The following is a 25,674-nucleotide window of genomic DNA, read 5'->3' on the forward strand; positions in this document are numbered from 1 at the left end:
TTTTACCTCAAAATATTATATCAACAATTTGTTTTGCATGAACTCCAACTTAGCTTATTTGGGTTCGGATCTTCGGTGCTAGAAACGATAGCTTAATCGACCAAACCCAAAACATACATATTTTATCAATTTGATACGAAGTGTTGGTTAACATTGTTAAAATGAATGTACATATAGACGAAGGCTCAAAGTGAGAACAGTTTTACAGACCCTTGTGAATTTTGGAAACATTTGAAAAGCTGTTATGAAATTTTGCTTGTGTAACTGGGAACAGTTCGTTTTAATTTTTAAGCAGTAATTCAAACTATTATTGCCTTTACATTGAATGTCAGTGGCATATTCAAATTGGAAACAGTTTTTACATTTTTATGAACCAACAACAGTGTAAAAATCGGGCTTATAAATCTTTATTGATACCTTGTGGCGAAATTGGGAATAGTTTTCCTAAATACAAGAATTTTTTAAGAAACCATCGTTCAATTTTATATGTGAATAAGGAAATAGGTCTTTGAAAGATTTTATGTATCAAACCCCTTGATATTGAGATATTTATATTAGAACGAAGAAATTTTGTCCACACTGGGAACAGTTTTGAACCTATTACCTTTTTGAATTATATGGTACAAAGAACGGGAACAACCCCAACGTTAATTATTTATTTTTTATATTTGTGTCACTTCCATAATAGATATTATTATTTTCTGTATTTGTGTCACAAATATATACCGTCTTTTACATATATATATATAAATAAATATAACAAAAATACCCATATTCTCTTATAGGTTTGTCCTCTCTGAAAACCCTTTTTATTATTTTTATTACTTTCTTTTACTCAAGCCTAAAGTTTTTCAAAACTTTGAGGGCACTTCCATTCCTTGGAAATTGCAAATTAATATTTTCATCCAGTTTTGATATATTTCCTTTCGGAATATCCCTTTATCCACAATGGAAGAATTCATTTTCGATTCTGATAATTTAATAACATTTTCTGCTAGCTTTGGCGACACGCCCGTGGAGGACCTTTCCGATTCTCGCCTTGAAGTTGCTCTTCAGGAGCTAAATGATAGATGGACAATTCTTCAAAAGACTTATAGGACACTTTGTATTTCGAAGGACTCAAATTCTGATGAGGGGCTGCTACAGTCAGCTAGAAAGAAGTTTGTTAAATGTACAAGTGACTTTCAGTCTTGTAAAGCCAGGATTTTGGACTTGCAAAAGACCCTCATAAACCCCTATAATTCATCCTCTTCTCCTGTTTTAGAAAGTCCAATTATGGACAACTCTGTTCCCTGCATAAAGGTCCCTCCTTGCGACACAGAGATCTTCTATGGGGGCTATGAGGAATGGCCCTCATTCAGGGACATGTTCTCCGCAGTGTATGGAGAACATCCCAGATTATCGGCCGTACAAAAGTTGTATCACCTTCGTTTGAAGGTAAGAGGCCAGGCGGCACTTATTGTGAAGAAATATAAGCTCTGTGGAGAGAATTTTGCTCTGGCGTGGGATGCTTTAAAGACTCGTTACGAAAACAGGAGAATTTTGGTTGACAACCAACTAAAAATCCTCCTCAATTTAAAGCAAATCCCCTCCGAAAGCAGCGAGGCCCTTCAGGAAATCCAGGCTACAATAAATGATTGTTTGGCCGCTTTAAATGCTCAGAAAATTTCCACAGCCGATTGGGACCCTATCCTCGTGTTTTTGTGCTCTACAAAACTCCCACATGAAACCCTTTCACTATGGGAACAGTCATTGAAATCACATAGGGATCTCCCCAATTGGGACCAAATGGATACCTTTCTTTCCAATCGGTATGAGGTGGTCGAAAGACTCAATAGCATCCAGGGCGCCAAGAAAGGGAACAGTAGAAAACAGGATTCTGATATTCATGCTTTCAATACAGAAAGTAAAGCCCAATTTCCCTGTAAGATTTGCAACTCCAACCATTCTCTTCGAAGCTGCCAAGAATTCCTAAAAATGAGTCCCCAAGCTCGCAGCGAATTTGTACGGCAGAATAATACGTGTTTAAACTGCTTGTCATATACACATATTCGGAGCGATTGCAAAAGCAAATTTCTGTGCACAACGTGCAAGAAAAACCACCATACGCTCTTGCACTTTCCCAATTCCAACACCAAATCTTCTCCAAACAAGTCTAACGTAAATACCACAAACCCTGTTGACGTAAACTCTCCTATTGAATTACCATCCACTTCCACTCCTAGCCAAGACTTTTACCAAGTGACCCAAACGTCGTCTCATTATGTTTCCGAGAACAACCAGCTCTGCGAGAAAACCCTTTTGCCAACCGCTTTAGTCTCCATAATCCATAATGGAGACACATTTAGTGCTCGTGCTTTTCTTGACCAAGGGTCAGAAAAAACCTTTATCTCTAAACGTTTGCAGCAGCGTTTGTTGCTTCCAACCGAACCAATGAATTTTCAAATACGGGGAATGGGCGGCGGTGTAGTGGCAAACTCAAAGTCCTTTTGTAAGCTCACCCTATATTCGAGGAAACATGACCACTCGCTGGCCATCCAAGCAATTGTCGTCCCCAAGATAACCCGACTACTGCCAAACTTTTTTGTCCCTCAATCAGATTATTCTTATGACGATTTATCTGATTTAGATCTGGCTGATCCTGAATTCTTTTCTCCTGGACCCGTAGATTTGTTGATCGGCAGCAATGTCATGCCAAAATTACTTCTTGATGGGGTCAAGAAGTTGCCAAATTCTCTTTTGGCCCAAGCGACTATATTTGGGTGGATAATTAGCGGTCCATTAGAAACCCTCAATTGCTCATCATTCGCTATTGAAACCACCGAAACTTCTGAGGATCCGATAAGCCAACAACTGCGATTGTTTTGGGAGCAGGAAGAGATTCTTTCAAGCCCTCCTATATCCCCAGATGATGAGTATTGCGAAAGTTTTTTCTGTCAAACCACCACTCGAAACGCAGAAGGTCGATACATAGTAAAACTTCCTTTTAAGTCCGAAAATCACAAGGAACTAGGTCTAGGCATTTCACGACATATTTCCCTTATCCAGTACTTGCGTATGGAACAGTCTCTAGGCAGGAAACCAGAAATGGCGAACACATATTACAATATATTAAAGGAATATATTTCCCTTGGCCATATGGAGGAGGTTACGCCTCATGAAATTTCCAAAGACTCATCTCAAAGTACATACTACCTGCCCCACCATGCGGTCCTTAAGCCTGACAGTCGTAGTACAAAAGTGAGGGTTGTTTTTAACGCCTCTCAGCGAACCTCCTCAGGAAAGTCCCTTAATGACGTGTTGTATATCGGTCCATCCCTACAATTAGACCTTTCGACTTTGATTTTGAACTGGCGTCTGTATAGGTACGTTTTCAGCGGTGACATCGAGAAGATGTACCGCCAGATATTAGTTCACAAGGACCACACGAACTTCCAAAGGATACTTTTCCGGCCAGAACCCACTAGTCCCATTAGAGATTATGCCCTTAATACCGTGACTTTTGGTGTTAGTTCAGCCCCCTACTTGGCAATAAGGACAATTTTGCAGTTAGCTCGTGATTCAGCGGATACACACCCTCAGGCGTCTCAAATTTTGCAGAGAGAAATTTACGTCGATGACGTCCTCTCAGGAGCACACAATATAGCCTCAACTATTGATTCCCTATCACAATTAATCAAAGTCCTAAGTTCAGCCGGTTTTCCTTTCAAAAAGATAACTTCAAACTGCCCACAAGTTATAAATTCCGTCCCAAAGGATTGTCTGTTGGATACGAATTTTCTAAAGTTCAATGAAACTAGTTCGGCAAAGACATTGGGTATCCAATGGAACGCCCTCAACGACCAATTTTCGTATCAAGTTGCAAATATATCGCCCTCTGAAGCTATAACTAAAAGGCAAATATTATCGGCTTCTTCGAAGCTTTTCGACCCAGCTGGTTGGATTTCCCCAATAATCATCCAGGCAAAATTCCTTTTGCAACAGCTGTGGTTGGAAGGGACCGATTGGGACGAGAATGTAAAGCCCTCCTCTCTATTAAAGTGGAATAAATTTGTCGTAAATCTTTCCCAGCTGGCTGATATAAAAATACCTCGCTGGATCAATTTTGCCCCATTATATCATACGCAGATACACGGTTTCTGTGACGCCTCAGAAAAGGCGTACTGTGCTGCGGTCTACTTGAGAACTCGAACGGAGGATTCTGTCCAGTGCCACCTTCTTGTCTCCAAAACGAAGGTCGCTCCTATTGATCCAGTCAGTCTCCCAAGATTGGAACTTTGTGGAGCCGTTTTACTCTCGAAATTAATGAGACAACTCATAACCTCTCTCCCAATTCAGAACTACGATATGTTTCTCTGGTGTGATTCGTCCATTGTACTGGGCTGGCTGGAAAAACCACCTAATACGTGGAAAACTTATGTGGCCAACAGGACTTCCAAAATCCTCCACAATGTTGGAAACTGCATCTGGCGTCATATACGCTCCGCAGATAATCCAGCAGACCTAGGATCCCGTGGGTGTAGCTCTGTTGATCTCATGAATAACACATTGTGGTGGCATGGACCGACATGGCTACTTGACCCCCCCGAGGATTGGCCAAAGTCCAGATTCTTATCTGAGAATCCACCAGAAATGCGAAGGATAAAAGTATTTCACACGTTCGATGACCAATCCGACACATTAGAAAGGTTTTCAAAATGGGACAAGGCCATACGGGTTCTTGCTTATGTTTTCCGATTTTACTCCAAAATCTCAAGATCATTTGATTATCCCCCATTCACAACACCCACTATTTCCTTTCAAGAATTTAATTTGGTGAAAAATCGACTCATTACCTTAACCCAAAAAAGGTATTACGCATCAGAGTATCACTCTCTTTGTACAGCTAAAATAGTTAGCAAGAAAAGCTCACTTTACTCCCTTAACCCCTTTATTGACTCAGACGATACCATAAGAGCAAATGGAAGGTTGGTCAATTCAGATCTCACTTATAACGAACGTCATCCAATTATTTTACCGGCTCAATCGAGATTTTCTGAACTTTTTGTAAAATTTACACATGAACTCCTCATGCATGCTGAACACTCTCTTATGCTCAGGACCATTAGGCAAGAGTATTATATCTCAAGGCTGCGACCACTCATAAAAAAGTGTATTAGAAACTGTAAAACGTGCGTCATATACAAGCAAAAGGTTCAATCCCAAATCATGGCTGCACTGCCACCCGAAAGAATCAATTTTTCCCTCCCTTTTACTGTGACTGGCTTGGATTTCGCAGGCCCCTTTTCCATTAAGACTTCCATTGTTCGACAAGCAGCATATCATAAAGGATATGTCTGTATTTTTGTTTGCTTTTGCACAAAAGCGTTACACCTTGAGATCTGCTCTGATCTCTCCTCCAATTCGTTTATAGCAGCCTTTACAAGGTTTGTGGGTCGAAGAGGCCTACCGAAACAACTTTATTCTGACAACGGGACAAACTTCGTGGGAGCTGAAAGAATCCTTCGAGAGTCCTTTGAACACTTTATAAAGTCCTCATTCAAGGACATCTCTGAAAAGTACTCATCCCACGGTTTTAATTGGTCCTTTATCCCTCCAAATGCCCCACATATGGGAGGGATTTGGGAAGCTGGAGTAAAATCCTTTAAAACTCTTTTCCGAAAAGTGGCACATAATTATAAGTACACCTTTGAAGAGTTCTCCACTCTATTAATTCGTATTGAAGCTGTTTTGAATTCTCGGCCACTATCACCTATGACCGATGATCCCCACGAAATATTGGCATTGACACCAGGACATTTTCTGAGGGGTGCCCCATTGATGGCCTTTCCAGAAACACCCTCAGAACCCCTTTGTTTAACAGATAGATGGGATAAACTCAAGGCTCTTCAGCACCAATTCGCTCGTCGATGGAAGGACGAGTACTTGAAAGAACTCCACAGAAGGTACAAGTGGAAAAATGTAAAGGACGATATCTCTATCGGCCAACTCGTTGTCATTAAAGACGAACTTCTCCCACCATGCGAATGGCGATTAGGGAGGATTAAGAAAACTTACTACGGTAGCGATGGTCATGTTAGAGTGGCGGATATACGTACACAGATGGGTGTTCTCACAAGACCAATAACGAAGATTTGCCTTCTCCCCTCGGACACGAAGACTTGTAGTAAAAATCCTTCAACATTTCCTACAATATCCTAAAATCCCAAAATAGTTTACTTTCCCAAAATCATTTGAAAATCTCCTTTTTCAATAAAACATCAGAGGTGTCCAGTATATGCTCCATTTCTTATTAAAGTTTTTGTAAAATGTTGCAAATCTTTATCATTTATCCAGAGAAATATTCCATTATAGGGGTCCTAAAAATTCAAACCTACACCAGTGTCTCATCTGCCGTAAGTATCATCCGTTGAAATACTGCAAAATGTTCTTGGCAATGAGCGTTAAGGATCGGCGTCGAGCTGTGCGAGCTCATGGGTATTGTATGAATTGTATGGCAAGATCACATGATTCGGCAGGCTGTACATCACCGGACTTGTGTCAGCGCTGCGGCCATGCACATAATACACTATTGCATCTTCCTATTACAGATCGTATACAAGCTAGACCTTCCAAAAAATGTGAAACTCCAAGAAATGTACGCTCTAACGTCACAAGGCAAAGTAAATCGGTGAGAAACCAAAATGGAATTAACAGACGGAATTTAGCCGAGTGTAAACGACAACGATCTCAACAAAAGACAACCTCTTCACTTCCTCCCACTACAAATTTACGGCGATGTGTGCAGATTGCGATGATGGCATTGGATCGTCTGCAAAGGACTCTTTAAGGACATTAGACCTTCTCTCTTTGGCCAATACTGGCCAAGGGGGGCAGGATGTTTACTGTACTTTACCCTTATTTTTAAGAAATGAAATAAGTTTGAACTTTGATAATAACTCAAAAATATTTTAATATGAATCAGTATGTATTAACTTTACAGTACATAAATTTTTCCCCCTATTTTTAATATGTATTGATCTGGCAATTAGGGCTCTTTCTTTTATCTCGTTGGCAGTTCGCATATTCTACGAACTGGCCTGTCAAGTAAAGACTAAGCATAGGGTCTCTTCTTGTCTCAGCAGCGAACCAGATCACATCTCACCTAAGTATAAATAAAAGTACAAATGTAAGTTGTTTGAAAAAAGGAGCATTTTTATTTCCCTTATAACTTGACTGCAATATTTGGTATTGTGTCTGACCACAATCCCGTGGTTTCCTACTCGTTTCCCACAACTCCTTGGATCTTTCCAATTTTGAAAAGAATTGTTTTAGATCCATAGTATCAACTCCCGATACTCTTACCTTTTCCCATCCTCTGGGTAAAGCGATTTTCTCCCACCATTGGTGTAATGGTAATTCATAAATTTATTTATTTATGAACCCATTTTTAAATCTAAATGTTTTATCCCCATAAACTTTAACACTACCAAAAAGACCAATATTTTGTTTTACAAAATTGAACTATGACTTGTACTTATAAGGCCACTCAACGTCCGTGCCGAATTTGGTCTAAATCAGACCATATTTCGATATAGCAGCTATAGGGCCATACATTATGTATTTTTCAACGGATTATGATTTAAGGTGGTTTACATATACACCCGAGGTGGTGGGTATCCAAACGCCTAAGTTACTAACTACTTAATTTCCCATGAACTTTCCACGAAGAAATAGGGGATACTTCTCTCATATCAATGAGTGCAGCCGAGTCCGATTCGCGTACCGCCAGGCGACACCCTTTTGAAGAGAGGTTTTAACATGGCAGGATACCTCATAAATGTAGCCAGCATTAGTAAGGACATAATCGCCGCTGAATAAGTTTTTCTGATGTTCACCCCGGGAATTGTTAAAAATTTTTTTAAAATCCTTGGTGGTGGGTTATAAAGTTTCATCTCATTCTTTGAGACCCACACATTTTCACCATTTGGGCTTTTAAGCTTGCGTGTCATCCACATCATTATTTGTAGCGTCCTGCTGCCTGGCTTAATCTCAAGATAATACTTTTTTGAACCCCTGACCTACCGCAGATTTGACAACAAACAAATCAACTGGCAAACACTTTAGCTCTTAAGCAAACTGACATTTCCGGACTACGAGTATAGCCATCTATTCTTCATTCCAACCCACTAAGCGACAACGATTTTGTTAGACAAATATTCACGTCATTATATACAAAAGCTAATCAGTTGATTATGAAAGGTTCTTTGTGTTGTAAGAAGGCTATGATCAATTTAACAAGAGAAAACAAATAAAGAAAAAAAATAGTAGAGATAACAATTATTTTTTTTTTAAATATAGGCATATGACAACATGTATGGAATTTTGAAAATAGAATAAAATGTGTACTATAACGTCTGATTAGTAGAAATTCTTTAACTAAAAATAAAAAAAAAAATCAAAATAAATAAAAATTATTATTATAAATTATTAAATTAAACATTTTATCCCAAATAATTGTTTGTGAACTCCTTAATAAAATATATGTTTCGTTTACATACGTATTATGGGTACTAGTATCTGCAGCAGCACAAATATGATTACAATCAAGACAACATAGCCCAAAATAAAAACAGCTAAAGAATCCATTTGTTGTTGTTGTCCAAAATCAAAGCAAATATTTTAAACAAATTGAAGAAAAAATTTTAACAAAAAGACAAAATTGATGCGCTTTTTCCGTAAAACGATGCAGGTCTTGGTGAAAACAATGCAATAACTGTATGTCTGATTTCAAGATTATTCTCTTCACAGTCAAAGATTTTGTTAAGACTCTCGAAAATATCTGTATATCGTGTTGCTTATTTGAATGATAACACACATAACCACCCCATCAGCCATAAGATAAGATTAAGAAAATATCTGCTCTGATCCGCCCTGCTGTTGTAAATAATGGCCATAGAACAAACAAAAAACACGACTACGTAATTCAAAAATGTCATCACTTATTTCGCAAACAAAGTAAGCAGCATTTTACACAGAATTCTGATGTATTTCATTGCATTGCAGCTCTTATATCCAAAAATTGTGGGGAATTTAAAAAAAATACCACATAAACCTCATCAATTTTAGCAGACACTGTTTAATTCGCTTTGCCTTAAGTCTGGGTTGTTTACTAAACAAGCCACACGAATTCAGAGATGTGTTGTTGACAAACAACTCTGTTTTTAAAGCAACATTGTAAAGGGCAGCAGCTGATTGCTAGAATAACAACAATGTCTGGTAATTTTATTGCATGCGTATCTTGAAAATAAATGTTTATAACATTATTTTGTTGAAAAACAAAAGTTTAAAGTAATTTTCTAGGAAAATATAATTACGACGAAGAAATCAAAAACTTTGAAGAAAAGACACTTTATCCCATCTTTCTATGTCAGATTCGTTCTACCTTTCATTTGACACCCCTAATTGCCATCATCGTGCTACAATTCCGCCTTCGGTACATAAGGGGAAAACCGATTTCCCATGTAATCAATATTGTATACCGAGAACATTTCAAAGAAACCGGTTCTACAGTTTTTAGACCCACCACCATATACTTATCTAGTTATTCCGTTTGCAACACCTTGAAATATTCGTCTAAGACCTCATAAAGTATATATACTTTTGATCCTCTCGACGTTCTGAGTCGATCTAGACATGTCCGTCCGTTCGTCTGTCGAAATCACGATAGAGGTCGAATTCACAATGCTAGCCACTTGAAATTTTGCACAGATACTTAATATGGATGTAGGTCGTTAGGGATTTCAAATAGGCCATACCGGTTCAGATTTGAGAAAGCTCCCATATAAACCAATTTCTCGATTAGACTTCTTGAGCCCCTGTAAGCAGCAATTTTTGTCCGATTTGGCTGAAATTTTCCATGTAGTATTTCGTTATGACTTTCGACTACTGTGCTAAGTATGGTCTAAATCGTTCTATAACCTGATATAGTTCCCATATAAGCCGAACTCCCGATTAGACTTCTTGAGCCCCTGGAATCCCTAATGATTCAAATGTTGCAGATTGTGTTCCCATATAAGCCAAACTCCCTATTTGACTTCTTGAGCCCCTATAATCCGCAATTTTTATCCGATTTGGCTGATATTTTGCATGTAATATTCCGTTATGTTTATAACTCCCGGAAAGGATTTTCCCCGCAAAGGATTCAAAGGAACAAAATGCACAAATACGCTGCTAGAATGTCTGAACTCGCTGTAGTGAAAATGCGGTATACGTACTGAGGGATGTTCCAGCAATGCGATGCATTGAGAAAGGTGTCGCAACAACACTAAAATGTCATAAATTTGATAAGGAATTCTTGATTTTTCGAATACTAAAGCACCTTGTCTTCAGATACACCAATGGCAAGCCATAGACTTATAGTAGCCCATGCCCCAGCGAAAGGCAAGAACGAACGAACAAATTAAGAATATAATCTGAGGACAACATATGGCAGCTTACCGTCCATTAAAATCAGCCTATAGGAAATTTCAATGCCAAAAAAGTGAGGGGAGAATACGCGGGTGCGTTCACACGGAGGCAATTATTAGACCATTGTGCTACACTCAACGAAATTTGTTATTCGAAATAGCAAAAATTTGGTATAACAACAATTTTTGTCTGCAGCAAATGGGAAAACAGATATTACTGAAGTTTCAGCAAACTTTTGCTATTTATACCCTCCACCATGGGATGGGGGTATACTAACTTCGCTGTTCCGTTTTTAACACCTCGAAATGTTGATCTAAGGTCCCACAATGTACTCGTATATATATTCTTGAACGTATTAAGCTTTTAAGTCGATCTAGCCATGTCTGCCCGTCGGTAAAGCTAGTCGCTTAAAATTTTGCACAAATACTTCCTATTAGTGTAGGTCGGTTGGGATGAGTCCATGTTTTATTATAGCTTGACTTCTTGAGTCCCTATACGACGCAATTCTTATCCGATATGGCGCAAATTTGGTATGAAGCGTTATGACTATGCGGTCGAAGTTAGGCCAGGTTGTCCTAAAAGCCCACGCGCACTGTGTGGACTTTAAGGACAACTGAACCAAGTTTAAATAAAAAAGGTCTTACACCTGGAAAATATTCAAAATTCTGAAGCGGACGGACGGACATGGCTAGTTCAATATCGAGACGATCAAGAATATATACTTTAGTCCTAGATCAATATTTCGAGGTGTTTCAAACGGAATGACTAGAATAGTATACCCCCATCCTATGGTGGTGGGTATTAAAATCCTAAAAAAACATGTTTTCATGTGTGACATATCTCTTAAAGTACTCAAGATCCGAATCTTCAGTTAAAAGTTATGCGAACTAGGTTATAGTGGTGAAGTATGTATACTAAGGCGGATCCCAGCGAAAAGGAAAACAAATAATTTTTTTTTTTTGAAAGAGAAACTTTGCGAAATTAGGTATGGGTATAACTCAAGTGTTCATTAAATAATGCACAAGATTTCAGGGCGGTATATGGCCTTAGATCTATGTAGTGCTTGAAAGTTAATCACCTTGACCTGCAAAATTCTATACGGGCTGTGAAAGACATTTATGTAGTCCGATTTCCTTTTTTTGTGTTTTATAATGTAAAAAAAATTCTACAAGACATGCTTTCATGTGTGAGCTATCTCTTAAAACGCTCAAAATTCGAATCTTCAGTTCAAAGTTAGGCGGATTAGGTTATAGTTGCGAAGTATGTATACTAAGGTGGGTCGCTCAAGATCCGAATCTTCAGTTCAATATTAGGCCGATTAGGTTATAGTGGCGAAGTATGTATACTAAGCTGGGTCACAGCAGAAAGGAAAACAAAGAATGATTTTTTTTTTTAAATGGATAGAGAATCTTTTTGAAATTTCAAATGGGTATAAATTAAGTGTTGATCAAATAATGCATAAGATTTCAGGTCTTGGTGGTCCCTCAAAGGTCTTGGTGGTCCTTCAAAGTTAATCACCTCGGCCTGCAAAATTCTATACGAGCTGTGAAAGACATTGACATCCGAATTCTTTTTTTTGTGCTTCATAATTTTAAAAAAATCTCCTAAAAAACATGCTTTCATGTGTGAAATAGCTATTAAAGCGCTCTAGATTTTTGACGAGTGTGCTCTCGTATTTTATCATTTGCAAAGGCATACGTAAATCATTTTCGAATTTTTAAACAGATTCAAATAGTTGATAAATTTTTCTATATTTCCTCCCCAATTTATGACAATATCCGAATCTTCAGTTAAAAGTTATGCAGATTAGGCTATAGTGACGAAGTATGTATATTAGAGCGGGTCAATTTGTAAGGACAAAAAACCAAACACAGACACCAAGCGGTTATCGGGTATAAATCAAAATCAAAATCAAAATCGAACCTTCAATTCAAACCGAGGCGTTCAGCGTCATAGGCGGACATGCTAAACTCTGCACTACGGTGGCCTCCAATAATCTCCAATACCTTTCATTTAAATCCCTTATTGCCAAAGTCAGCAAATATGTCTGGTTCGGGGTATGGGCCCCAAAAACTACCAATAACGAACTCTACTCTCTTTAACATTCAAATTGTCATGGAGAGCAAATATGTCCTATTTGCGGCTGGGACGTCGCTTAGACAGTTGGTCCCGAATGTTGATATCACGTTCGTGGTCCACTCCCGAATACTTTTCATTTGAGCCCCATATTTCCATAGTCGACAGACATGACCGTTTTGGGGGGTATTTTGGGGTATGGGGCGGCCACTCAGTGACTTGGCCTACAATATATATGCCAGATTCGTGTTCTACTCTTATTTGAGCCTCATATTGCAATGGGCAGCAAAGACGTCCTATTTGGATGGTTTTATGGGGGTGGGTGGCCCATAAAAACATTTTCCCGAATATTGATATCAGATTCGTGCTTTACTCCCAAAGACTTTTTTATGGGGGTGGGTGGCCCATAAACACTTTTTCCCGAATATTGATATCAGATTCGTGATTAACTCCCAAAGGCCTTTTATTTGAGCCCCATATTGTTATGGTCGTAAATTTGTCCTCTTTGGGGGGTTTTTTGGGGAGGGACGACTTGGACGAACATTTGGATATCAGATTTGTATTCTACACTCAAATTCCTCTTATGTGAGGTATATATTGCCATGATCAGTAAATAAGTCCTGTTTGGGGGGTGTTTTGGGGAAGAGGTAGACCCCCAGCAACTTGGTCCCACAAATACCATTCATTTGAGTCTCATATTGACATGGTCGGTAAATATGTCCGATTTAGGCGTGTTTTGGGGGTTGGGTGGTTCCCCCAACACTTGGTCCGACAATAGGATATCAGATACGGTTTCTACTCTTAAATACCTTTCATTTGAGTCCCATATTGTCGTGATTGGTCTATATATATATATTTGGTAGGTTTTGGGGGTGGGGCGGCCCCCCTAGGTACCCTATCCGAAATTTGGATACCAAATTTTTGTTTTTAGGTTAGAGCACACAAAATTTCGCTTAAATCGTACCGCCCATCTCTGAAAATTAGGATAAGGGGGAGGGCCCTCTCTTCAGATATCAAAAAATCTAGTACCCTATTTTCACCACGGGATCATTATGCACCATCTGTGAAGAAAATCGGTTCAGCCGTTTTTGAGTCTATGCGGAACAGACAAAAAGACAAACCAACAAACAAACACAAATTGATTTGTATATATAAGCAGAAGATTTCGATTTTGACAACCGCCACAAATTGATCCACCCCAATGTATACACTCCATCCATAGGTGGATGGTTTCTTGATGTTTTGATGTTAAGCACTTTTGCGGCTATCTCTAACATTATTTTAGCATGAGTCATTAGGAAAAGTTCCAAATGGATTAGCACAATGATGTTCAATGCGAAGTATGAGCTTATATAAATAAAATTAAGCCAACATTTTACACTCGTAATAAGACTTTGTTTATCATAGGTTTTGCAGATATGGCTACAGATATTATTTGTCTCATAAATTACCTTGACTTCTGGCTGTGGATCTCATGCAGCATAATCGCCATACTATCATAATCAACTGTATGAACCAGAAAAATAATTTTTAATTAACAAAAAACAATTGCACAGGATTCGTAAACATTTTGGCAAAAAAAAAACATACACCAATTATGAGACACATTCCTGCTGTCATAAAAATAACCACAAGACGAGCATCATCGTAAGGGTCATGCGAATAGAAATCAAACTCTTCGTTCATGGTAAAGGAAAGTTTGTTCCGAGGGCTACGTATGAAATAAACAAACAGAAAATATGTACGCTTGAAAACCGTAACAACTTTTTAAACCGATCGAGTCAAAGCAACTAATTAAGAGATTAGTGGTGTTTTTCGATTGTTGCGAGAACCAATAAGAAATCGATTTTTTTGCGATAAAAATGCTCTCAATGAAAATTCAAAAGAGAATAAGTAATAAAATAAAAAAACAACTATCAACTAAATGTGAAAAGAGTATAACTAACAAAAAGTGTGCTTAAATGAGCAGTGGGAAAACGAATAGCAATAGCGTGGCACAGAGGTTAGCATATCCGTCTATGCCGTTGAACGCTTGGGTTCAAGTCCGGGCGAGAACATCGTCAGAAAACTTCTCTACCAAGTGGTGCCGCTTTGTGGCAAGCCATTAGGAGTCGACAATAAAAAGGAGTTCCCTCATTGAGCTCAAATTGGACAGTACTCATTGATGTAAGAGAAGTATTCCCGCTAAATATGAAAAGAGTGTAACTAACAAAAAATGGGTTTAAATGATCATGTCGGAAAATTAATAACAATATTAAATTAAATTGAGGTTATCGCGGCGTAGAGGCTAACATATCCACCTATGACGTTGAACGCTTGGTTTCAAATCCGGGCGAGAACTTTAGAAAACTTCTCCACCAAGTGATGTCGCTCTGTGGCAAGCCATTGGGACTCGATTATAAAAAGGAGTTCCCTTATCATTGAGCTCGTATCGGACAGCACTCATTGATATAAGAGAAGTATCCCCGCTGTTGCTTAATGAAATGTTCATGGGCTAATTTGAATTTCATTGATTTAATTTTTTTTTGCCATTTTGCTGATCCAAAAGGCATTTGGGACAGTGTTATGGTCAGCAGACGGAAACAGAAATTAGTCTTTGGGGAAATAAAAACTCTCAGACCTGTTCTGTCTTCTAGCTTTAATCCATCCATCTACATAGTTGTTGTTGTAGCAGTGTGTTGTACACCAACCGGCTGCCATGGGATTGTGTCTGTCATAATGCCCAACATTTGTGAGCTTTCTCAGAGCGGTACTAGATATAACACTTCCAGTTCACTTCCAAATGAAACCTTGGCTCCGTTAAATGGCCTTCATACACCCACTTTTTGTGGTATTTGGTTAATAAAGTTTTGGTTATTTCGTTAATTAAGTTGTTTTGTATTTTAGCCAGTGTAATGCGTACTTTTCATTCAACATGTTTTGTAGCTCCTGATAAGATACCAATTTTAGTATTTTGAGAGAAACGAAAACTGAGCATGCTCCTAAATAATCGCTTCAGCCATTTCTATTTATAAATCTTTGTTTACACCCTACGTATCAACTCCAATTTTTCAATAATGCCACTCATTCAATGTGACATATCTTAAGGGGTTTTGGAGTATGGTTAGAAATTGCTAGATTTGTGCCTTAACCATGCAAAAACGAATTCTTAAAGCTTTGATCATGTCGCATAGTGGAATGGAAAACAAACAAGTAAAAGCGTGCTAAGTTCGGCCGGGCCGAATCTTATATACCCTCCACAATGGATCGCATTTGTCGAGTTCTCTTCCCGGCATCTCTTCTTAGGCAAATAAGGATATAAGAAAAGATTTGCTCTGCTATTAGAGCGATATCAAGATATGGTCTGGTTTGGACCACAATTATATTATATGTTGGAGACCTGTGTAAAATGTGAGCCAATTCGAATAAGAATTGCACCCTTTGGGGGCTCAAGAAGTAAAATAGAGAGATCGATTTATATGGGAGCTGTGTCGGGCTATAGACCGATCCAGACAATACTAAACACGAATGTTGATGGTCATGAGAGGATCCGTCGTACAAAATTTCAGGCAAATCGGATAATAATTGCGAGCTCTAGAGGCTCAAGAAGTCAAGATCCCAGATCGGTTTACAAGACAGCTATATCAGGTTATTAACCGATTTGACAGTTTCAACAGTTGTTGAAAGTAAGAATAAAATACGTCATGCAAAATTTTAGCCAAATCGGATAAGAATTGCGCTCTCTAGAGGCTCAAGAAGTCAAGTCCCCAGATCTGTTTATATGACACCTATATCAGGTTATGAACCGATTTGAACCATACTCGGCACAGTTGTTGGAAATACATCGTGCAAAAGTTCATTCAAATCCAATAAGAATTGCGCCCTCTAGAGGCTCAAGAAGTCAAGACCCAAGATCGGTTTATATGACAGCTATATCAGGTTATGGACCGATTTGAACCATACTTGGCACAATTGTTGGATATCATACCAAAACACGTTCATTCCAATCGGATAAGAATTGCGCACTCTAGAGGCTCAAGAAGTCAACACCCAAGATCAGTTTATATGACAGCTATATCAGGTTATGAACCGATGTGAACCATACTTAACACAGTTGTTGGATATCATAACAAAACACGTCGTGCAAAATTTCATTCCAATCGGATAAGAATTACGCACTCATGAGGCTCAAGAAGTCAAGACCCAAGATCGGTTTATACGACAGCTATATCAAAACATGGATCGATATGGCCCATTTACAATACCAATCGACCTACACTAATAAGAAGTATTTGTGCAAAATTTCAAGCGGCTAGCTTTACTCCTTCGGAAGTTAGCGTGCTTTCGACAGACAGACAGACGGAGGGACATGGCTAGATCGACATAAAATGTCACGACGATCAAGAGTATATATACTTTATGGGGTCTCAGACGAATATTTCGAGTAGTTACAAACAGAATGACGAAATAGTCTGTTCTTCCTCGAAGTCCTCTTAGCTTCTGCAAAAACCGTTACTTGCAACCTTCAGTCTGTCAGAATGTGTTCCGATCAGACAGTGTTCCGAAGGACTGTGTTCTAGCCAGCGACAGCATAGCTCAAGTCTGGATTAGGATACATTATTTTGTAAAGTTCACAACCGGCTCTAAAGTGGCATAGGCTTCCTATTCTTGGGGATGAGATTTTTTCCGTTCTGCCAGATGTAATGTTAACTTGAAGGGCACGCGATTTGTAGCCTCGGTCTATAGCCGTTTAACTCGCAGACCTTAGGTCCATTGTGTAGAAGAAGGTATACAAGAAAAAAAGAAGACTCTGTAACACAGATAGAGATAAACTAGACCGCGGTCAAAGTCAGTGGAAACGACGGAAAAATAAAGCCAACAAACCAAAAATGGTAGGAATCAGGCGGAAATAATTCTCAACAGCAAGAGTATGGTTCAGTCGCCCATTCAGGCCTTTGCATAACTCCAGAATGACAAGAGGATTGAGTGACTGGGGGGAATTCGGGAAGAGAATAATTCATAGGGGGTAGTGACATAAATGGTGCTCGACCTTTTCCAACTCCTCCTCGGTTGCGCAAACCCTACAGAAGTATGTCTCTCCAATCCCATGACAGCCGGTTGTATGTACCGGATTGACCCGATGAAGTCTTTTATAGGCAAGGGCTGCCGCCTCACAGTGGGATGAACACATTGCTACAACAACAACAAGTATGTCTCTCTCTCTCTCTCTCTCTTGGTGCAGCGCGAGGTCATAGATCTGTTGTTGCAGTGACTAATCAGCAATTCAAAATCATGCTTCCTCAGAACCAGCACAGGATCTTTGTCACCCTGGAATCCCCAGCACCAGCCCACGCTTCATACGCGCTGTCAACGTAGAAGGCATCCACCCTACCAAGAAGTTAGCATAGGGAAGGGCTCGTTGTTTTTAGCCAGCTCGTCGGCCGCTTCGTGTCCTGCCACCCCTAAATGGCGGGGACCCAGCAGAGTTGAAAGCCTTTCCCATGGTTTGAAGAAGACTTTTGCATCTTCTAACTAGTCTCTCGAAGCGACGATAGGAAACCTGGAAGAAATGACAGAGGTTTCGGATCAGAACCCTGAGACGACACTTGAGGTCGAGTGCAAGTTGCACTCCGAAGTCATGCTTCCTCAACTCCAACATAAACAACGTACAGGACCTTTGTCACCCTACAATCCACAACACCAGCCCACGCTTCATATACGCAGTCAACGACGAAGGCGTCCACCCTACAAATAAGTTAGCATAGGAGAAGGCTCGTTGTTTTCAGCCAGCTCGTCGGCCGCTTCGTGTCCTGCCACCCCGAAATGGCAAGGACCTAGCAGAGTTGTCAGCCTTTCCCATGGTTCGAAGAAGACTTTTGCATCTTCTAACCAGTCTCGAGGCGAAGATAGAAAACCTGGAAGGAATGACAGAGGTTTCGGATCGGATACCTGAGACGACCCTTGAGTTCGAATGCGAGGTGCACTCAATAGTCATGCTTCCTCATCTCCAACATAAATAACGTACTTTTCCGCAAAATACTTGTCCACAGGGTCTTTGTCTCCCTGGAATTCACAGCACGAGACCACGCCTGATACGCGCGGTCAACGTAAAAGGCGTCTACCCTACCAAGAAGTTAACATAGGGAAGGGCTCGTAGATTCCGGCCAGCTCGTCGGCCGCTTCGTGTCCTGCCACCCCTAAATGGCGGGGACCCAGCAGAGTTGACAGCCTTTCCCATGGTTTGAAGAAGACTTTTGCATCTTCTAACCAGTCTCGGGGCGACGGTAGGAAACCTGGAAGGAGCGACAGAGGTTTGGGATCAGATACCTGAGACGACACTTGAGGTCGAGTGCGAGGTACACTACGAAGTTATGCTTACTCAACTCCAGCATAAACTGGCCTGGCCAGGGCCTTTGTCACCCTTCAACCCACAACACCAGCCCACGCTTCATATGCGCGGCCATCGTAGAAGGTATCCACCCTACCATAAATTAGCATAGGGGAGGGCTCATTGATTCTAACACGCGATGCATATCGGCCCTTTAGTGTCCCGCCACACCTTAATGGCGGGGACCCAGCAGAGTTGACAGCCTTTCCCATGGCTCAAAGATGGCTTTTGAATCTTCTAACCAGTCTTGAGGCGACTATAAAAAACCTATAAGGAAAAGATTTCGGATCAGATACCTGAGACGATACTTGAGGTCGAGTGCGAGGCACTGCGGGGTCATGGATTGACGGAGAAAGATTTCAGATCGGATACCCGAGACGGCACTTGAGGTCCATTGCGAGTTACTGATGTCAGCGACACACTCTTGGATTGACGGAACTTCATGGTACACGGATGGATCAAAGCTACAGGACAGAGTGGGAATGGGGACCCGGAGACTGAGATCGATTTCCTACTGCCTGACCATAATATGGTCCTGCAGGCAAAGATCCGGGTAATCTTGGAATACCTAAAGTGGTATGGTGTTAAAGCGAGGACTTTGAGTGTGAATATCCCAACGAACAGTAGACTGGCCATTAGGGCAATAACAACCAGTAGGGTAAGTTTAACGCCTTTTCTGAGGATGGCACGATCCGCATTTTTTGGATACCGGCTCAAAGCGGAGCAAGGGGGAAAGAAGGAGCAGTCAATTTGACGCTGTGAAGAAGGGAAACGGGTGGTAGGGCGACGAAAATCCTATTGGAAAATCTGAATCGTGAGATGACGAAGCTTTCACTGAAAGGACATGAACCACGGCAGCCAAGTTGTAAGCATGCTCGGGTTTCCAGTCCAAGGGCCGAGGGTTCGATTGCCACCAGAGACCTTGGTCTGTTGCTACTGCGGTTACACAATGAACTTTGAATTGTCTAACTGAGTCTGTAAAGGACTGCCACTCCTACCTGACCTGAAAGGACTGAAGAAGGAGAATAGTACAGCATTCGGCATCAATACGGGACACATAGGACTACGAACTCACTTATGCATAGCAAGATGTTGAAGCATTTCCTATGTCATTGCCCGGCTTTCGCGGCTAAAAGCCACCGGAACTAAGATGGGGAAACAATACCAGACATGAACCGTCTAAGGGTTGTTTTTTTGTATTTATAGCGCTAAACAAGCCGATTACTGGCTTCTTTCAAATTTCAACTTAAGTATTCTCGTCTCAGGGTTCTGATCTCTCACATGGCCTGAAGCCATTGCTTACAGCGTCTCCTGATTGTCTTATATCGTGCCAGCCTGACGGGGTCACAGCCTGCATTAAAATCGTCTCCAGTGCATTTGGGATCACGACTTCCTCCTGAAAGACGCTGCATCCGACCAGAAACCTATACGATTCCTTGATTCTAAGGAATTCAAAGATGACACATTTCCCTCTGCCCCAATCCTATATAGGCTCATACGTGAAAAATGAAGGACCCCTAGGTTTACCCCAGCCCAAAGGTAAAAAAATGGCGTCCAATCCGTCAACCAGAAAGGACTCCCCTAGCATATAATCAGTCACGTTACATATAGCATGACGTAAAGACGTATCGCAGAGGCTAGTACGTCGTCCTATGACGCTGAACGCCTGGGTTCGAATCCTGAAAAGAATATAAATTTTTTTTTTTGATCGGTGGTTTTGCCCTCCTAATGGTGCCGAAACTTGTGAGGTACAACGCCATACATTGAAGCCCTGTAAAAACTTCTCCCCAAAAAGATGTCACACTGCAGTACGTCGTTCGGACTTGGTTATAAAAAGGAAGTCCCTTATCATTGAGCTTAAAGTTGATTCGGACAGCACTTACTGATATGTGAGAAGTATGTCCATGTTTCTTAATGGGATGTTCATGGGTACATTTGCATAGCCCTAAGTTGGAGAAGCGCCAGGTACCTCATTTACTCAGTTTTTGGGTGATCTTCTTTGACACATAGCTAACCTAGAGGTGCAAAGGCCTTAAGTAGGGACTGCTATTCAACACCTTTCTTGTGGTAAGACTTCTTGCTGAAGAGTTCAACAATGCTGCGACATTCTATACCTTCTCGATTATCCCACAATTGTCTAGAGCCGGAAGGCACACCAGGCATCCATAGGTGGATGTAAAACACCCAACTTTATCCTTGCAGACGTATCTCTAAAAGGTATAATGTTTAGGAGAGCTTGTAAGGAAATAAGTCTTTCCATTCCTAAGTTAGGTTAGGTTATAGCGACAGTTCTATTTTCAAAACAGATTTACTTTGACTATTTTAGTCCATTGATACCACAGTCTCTACAAGAGCATATAAGGCAATAAGTCTCCCACTTTCCTAACTAAGGAATATAATTGCGATTATCACCCCATACAGGCCTACTGAAACTTATCTACAAGGAGTGGACATATCATTTAATGATTTCTTTGAAAGCTGCAGGAATGAGAAGAAAAGAGAATAATTTCCTCTGGCAAAGTAGGTAGGAGTACCAATTAAGCCAAGGAATTCTAATGGACAAATGCGGACACCGATTCACACATTTATAGCAACTACTCGCTGGCTATGCTGCACTCTTATATGTGTGTACTGATAGAAAAAAGACGTTGCAAAATCATGCACCAATGTTGTCATTAGGTTGTTGTTGTTGTAGCAGTGTGTTTTCCACTCAGACGACAGTCCTTACCGATGGAGGAATCCATCGGGTCAAGCCGGTACGTACAACCTGCAGCCTTGGGATTGTCATTATCCCACATTGACGTTGTTTAAAATATTGTTAACAAGCGTGGATGATTTTGTGAACACGCGTTGCTGTTGCATGCACCGACCGTCAAGCAAATCAGCCCCATAAAATGTGTACGTATACGAACCTTAAGCCGGCTGTGGTGCACTGTGTTAAGGCGTTAGTAATGGAATGTAAGGAACTGTGCACTAGGCGTTGTCAGAATGTGAACGGGTGAGGACCTTTTATTCACAAAAACTGTTGTTGGTTTATGAACATCTGTGGTTGATCTGATAACATTTGTGTGTCAATTAACATTATGAACAAATGTAGTCACTGTCAACGCCTTGTTTGATTTTTCCTATGGATGTGAAACACTGGTAATACACCGTACATACTCAAAGGTAGGAATATGTAGTTGAGTGGATGCCTACATTTTTAGGGCTAAGAATCCAAACGTTAATTTTATGAGTCACCATTGTGCTGATGATTTCGATTTAAATTATCTCTAAGTTCTTTAATCACAAAATTTTTTAACAACCAAAACATTTACCATTTTCAATTAGGCGATTCTTAAAAATTAAATATTTTAGTATTAAAATTGCAGCCAAAAAGGAAACAATATACACAATAAATCCTCCAAAGGATGTGTCCATAATTAGATTTTTTTTTGTTTTCTTGATTAATAACTTTTGAAGTAGCCGGTAATATGGATTTTACCCGATATATTTAATTTTGTAGCTTTGCGTAGACAATTTACACATGATACTAAGTTGTTATGTGACTGTAAAATGACTCTTCGTCTGGTATTTGCAGAGTACCAATGAATTGATAAGATACAAGAAACCTCTTCAATATTTGCTATTGACAAGTAAAACTGTCATATACTCATCAACAGCTTCATTAATGCAAGTACGGATGGTAACACATGAGATCACATTTTAAAAGATACAGGTAAGAGGCATATAATATAATGGAGTATTAATAGAAAATTGATAAGCCCCAACAATGTTGAGAAATTGCCGTAATGGTAATTGTAGAACTCTTGCCCCATCAACAAGTTACATTATACGTACACTCAGCGAAATTTGTTAGTAAAAACAGCAAAAATGTTTGCTGTAACAGCAGAAAGTCTGCTTAAAATGGGACAGCAGTATTTTTTTGCCAAAATAGCAAACATTTTATGCTATTTTGAAATGGTAAAAGTTGTAAAAAGCTCAAAAATTTAATAAGTATTTCAAAAATTTCAAATTTCAGAAAAAAAAAAATCAGATTCAGAAAAACTTTCAGCGGTGGTTATCCCCTTACAAATGCTGGCTACAATTAGAGAAATTTATTGGTAAAAACAGCAAAAATGTTTGCTGTAACAGAAGAAACCATGCTGAAAATGGGACAGCAATATTTTGTGCTAAAACAGCAAACATTCTCTGCTGTTTTCACATGTCAAAAAATTATAAAAATCTTAGACTTCAAAATTTTTTTTTCAAAAATTTCAAATCCCGGCGTAAACATCAGAAACATTTTAAGCGGTGGTTATCCCCCTTACTAATGCTGGCTACGTTTGTGAGATACACTCAGAGAAATTTATTAGTAAAAGCAGCAAAAATGTTTGCTGTAACAACAGTCTGCTTAAAATGGGCCAGCAGTATTTTTTGCTAAAACAGCAAACATTTTCTGCTGTTTTCGCATGGCAGAAAAGTTATAAAAAGCTCAAAAATTTCAAATCCCGCCGTAAATATCAGGAAAATTTTCAGCGGTGGTTATCCCCTTACTAATGCTGGCTAAACTTGTGAGGTATCCTGCCATATTAAACTTCTCTACGAAGTGGTGTCGGTATGCGGCTCGCCGTTTGGACTCGGCATAAAAAGGGGACCCCTTATCATTGAGTTTAAACTTCAATCGGACTGCACTCATTAATATGGGAGAAGTGTCCCCTGTTCCTTAATGTAATTAGTGTAATAGTGATATTTAGTAGTATACTTATGCAAATTTTTTAAAGCAAATGCCTCAATTGTTGTTAAGAATTTCACAACTTTTGTGTGCATCCATTCAAAAGTTTAAAATGTTTAGTTAAACATCAGCAGACACTGTTCGCTGATATGAGCAGACGAATTTCTCCGGGTGTTTTTATTCTTAAGCTTTACAAACAGTTTTTACAAGTATGTCTAAAATGAGTTTATATAGCAAGCGAATGTCTGCATAAGCCGCACGCTTTCCTGGTGGAGCGCATTTAAGATTTATCATCGTCGAAATTTAAGTCAATTTTCATGATTTCGTTCGTCAGTTTTACCAATTCTTCGAAGACTATATTCAATATATTACCATTTCCTCTCGATGATCTGCCAGATTTTGCAAATTTCACAAAAATTATTACAAAAAACACTAAATACAATAGTATCACTCCCAATATCTCGATCATGTTTTCAGAAATTTGTTTAGTTTGTTGGGTACGTTTAATTGAAATTTCGTTAAGAAAACACAACCTTAGCTTTACTGATCTGAACTGTTAACAAGACTGAAATAGAATTTATTTGCAAAACAATGCCATATAGTATAGCTCTTGCAAAGCCAATTGAGAGATAAGATATAAGGGCCGTTTTCAATTGTTATGGGCATTTACTTGTAGTCACTCATTGCTCTACACTGTGGGTTAACATTATAACAACTCGCAGCTAATAGTTGGTGGACTTTGTTTTGTTGTTAACAATCATCAAATTTATTTTGACAGTTCAAACAGAAGGGGAATACCAAAACTTTGGTATCAGCAATTAAGATTGAAATCTTTTCCCAAAGGAAAGTTTACCAAAATTACCATTTCTCAAAAGAAATGGTGCTTAAACCACCTTCTCACAAAGGAAAGGGTACTAAAACTACCCTTTGTCAAAGGTATTTAAACTATCCTCTCCGAAAGGAAACGGTACTAAAACTTCCCTCTCCTAAAGAAAAGGGTATTAAAACTACCCTTTCCCAAAGGAAAGGGTGCTAAAATTACCCTTTCCCAAAGGAACGGGTTTTAGTACCCTTTCCCATAGGAACAGATACAAACACAACTCTTTCCCAAAGGAAAGGGTACTAAAACTACCCTTTCCCAAAGGAAAGGGTACTAAAACTACCCTTTCCCATAGGAACAGATACTAAAACAACTCTTTCCCAAAGGAAAGGGTACTAAAACTACCCTTTCCCAAAGGAAAGGGTACTAAAACTACACTTTCCCAAAAGCAGGTGTACAAAAACAACCCTTTCCTAAAAGAAAGGGTACTAAAACTACCCTTTTCGAAAGGAAACTTCCCCTTCCGAAAATAAAGGGACTAAAATACCCTTTCCCAAAGGAAAGGGACTAAAATACCCTTTCCCATAGGAAAGGGTACCAAAACTACCCTTTTCCAAAGAAAAGAGCAATAAAACTAAATTTTGCACAAAGGAAAGAGTACTAAAACTAAACTTTTATAAAAGAAAGGTTACTAAAACTACCCTTTCCCAAAGGAAGGGTACTAAAATTACTCTTTCCTAAAGGAAATGGTACAAGAACTACCCTTTCCCCATGGAAAGGGTACTACCCTTTCCCAAAGAACTAACCTTTCCCAAAGAAAGGGTACTAAAACTACCCTTTCCCAAAGAAAGGGTGTTAGAACTACCCTTTCGCAAAGGTAAAGGTAATAAAACTACCCCTTCCCAAAGGTAAGGGTACTAAAATCACCCTTTCCCAAAGAAAAGGGTATCCAAACTAGCCTTTCCCAAAGGAAAGGGTACTAAAACTAACCCTTCCCAAAGGAAAGTGTTATAATACTACCCCTTTCCAAAGGAAAGTGTAATTAAACTAACCTTTCTCAAAGCGAAAGGGTAATAAAACTACCCTCTTCCAAATACAAGGTTTAAAAAACTACCCTTTCCCAAAGGAAAGGGTAAAACAACTACCCTTACCCAAAAAAAAATGGTACAAACACTACCCTTTCCCAAAGAAAAGGGTACAAGCACTACCCTTTCCAAAGGAATGGGTACAATAACTACCTTTTCCTAA

The 25,674-nt window shown here is 39.5% G+C and overlaps 1 protein-coding gene across 17 annotated transcripts in view; it reads right to left on the reverse strand.

Moving 5' to 3' along the window:
- The window catches only part of LOC106096145 (uncharacterized), a 225,108-nt gene that overhangs the window by 50,625 nt on the left and 148,809 nt on the right, over nucleotides 1-25,674 (reverse strand). Inside the window, exons 1-2 of one of the 17 annotated variants that reach the window (XM_013263809.2) lie at nucleotides 14,116-14,226; nucleotides 13,977-14,031 (exon numbers count right to left, since the gene is read on the reverse strand). The exons of 13 other annotated variants lie outside the window; for them this stretch is intronic. In XM_013263809.2, the coding sequence (XP_013119263.1) occupies nucleotides 13,977-14,031; nucleotides 14,116-14,211 (151 nt within the window). In that variant the 5' untranslated portion in view covers nucleotides 14,212-14,226. Of the gene's footprint in view, nucleotides 1-8,540; nucleotides 8,760-13,976; nucleotides 14,032-14,115; nucleotides 14,227-22,209; nucleotides 22,339-23,978; nucleotides 24,100-25,674 lie in introns of those variants that run through there. 3 more of the 17 variants (XM_013263869.2, XM_013263876.2, XM_013263883.2) reach the window with 3 other exon arrangements.

This window comes from Stomoxys calcitrans, chromosome 5 (assembly GCF_963082655.1).
Source record: "Stomoxys calcitrans chromosome 5, idStoCalc2.1, whole genome shotgun sequence".
Lineage (NCBI taxonomy): Eukaryota > Metazoa > Arthropoda > Insecta > Diptera > Muscidae > Stomoxys > Stomoxys calcitrans.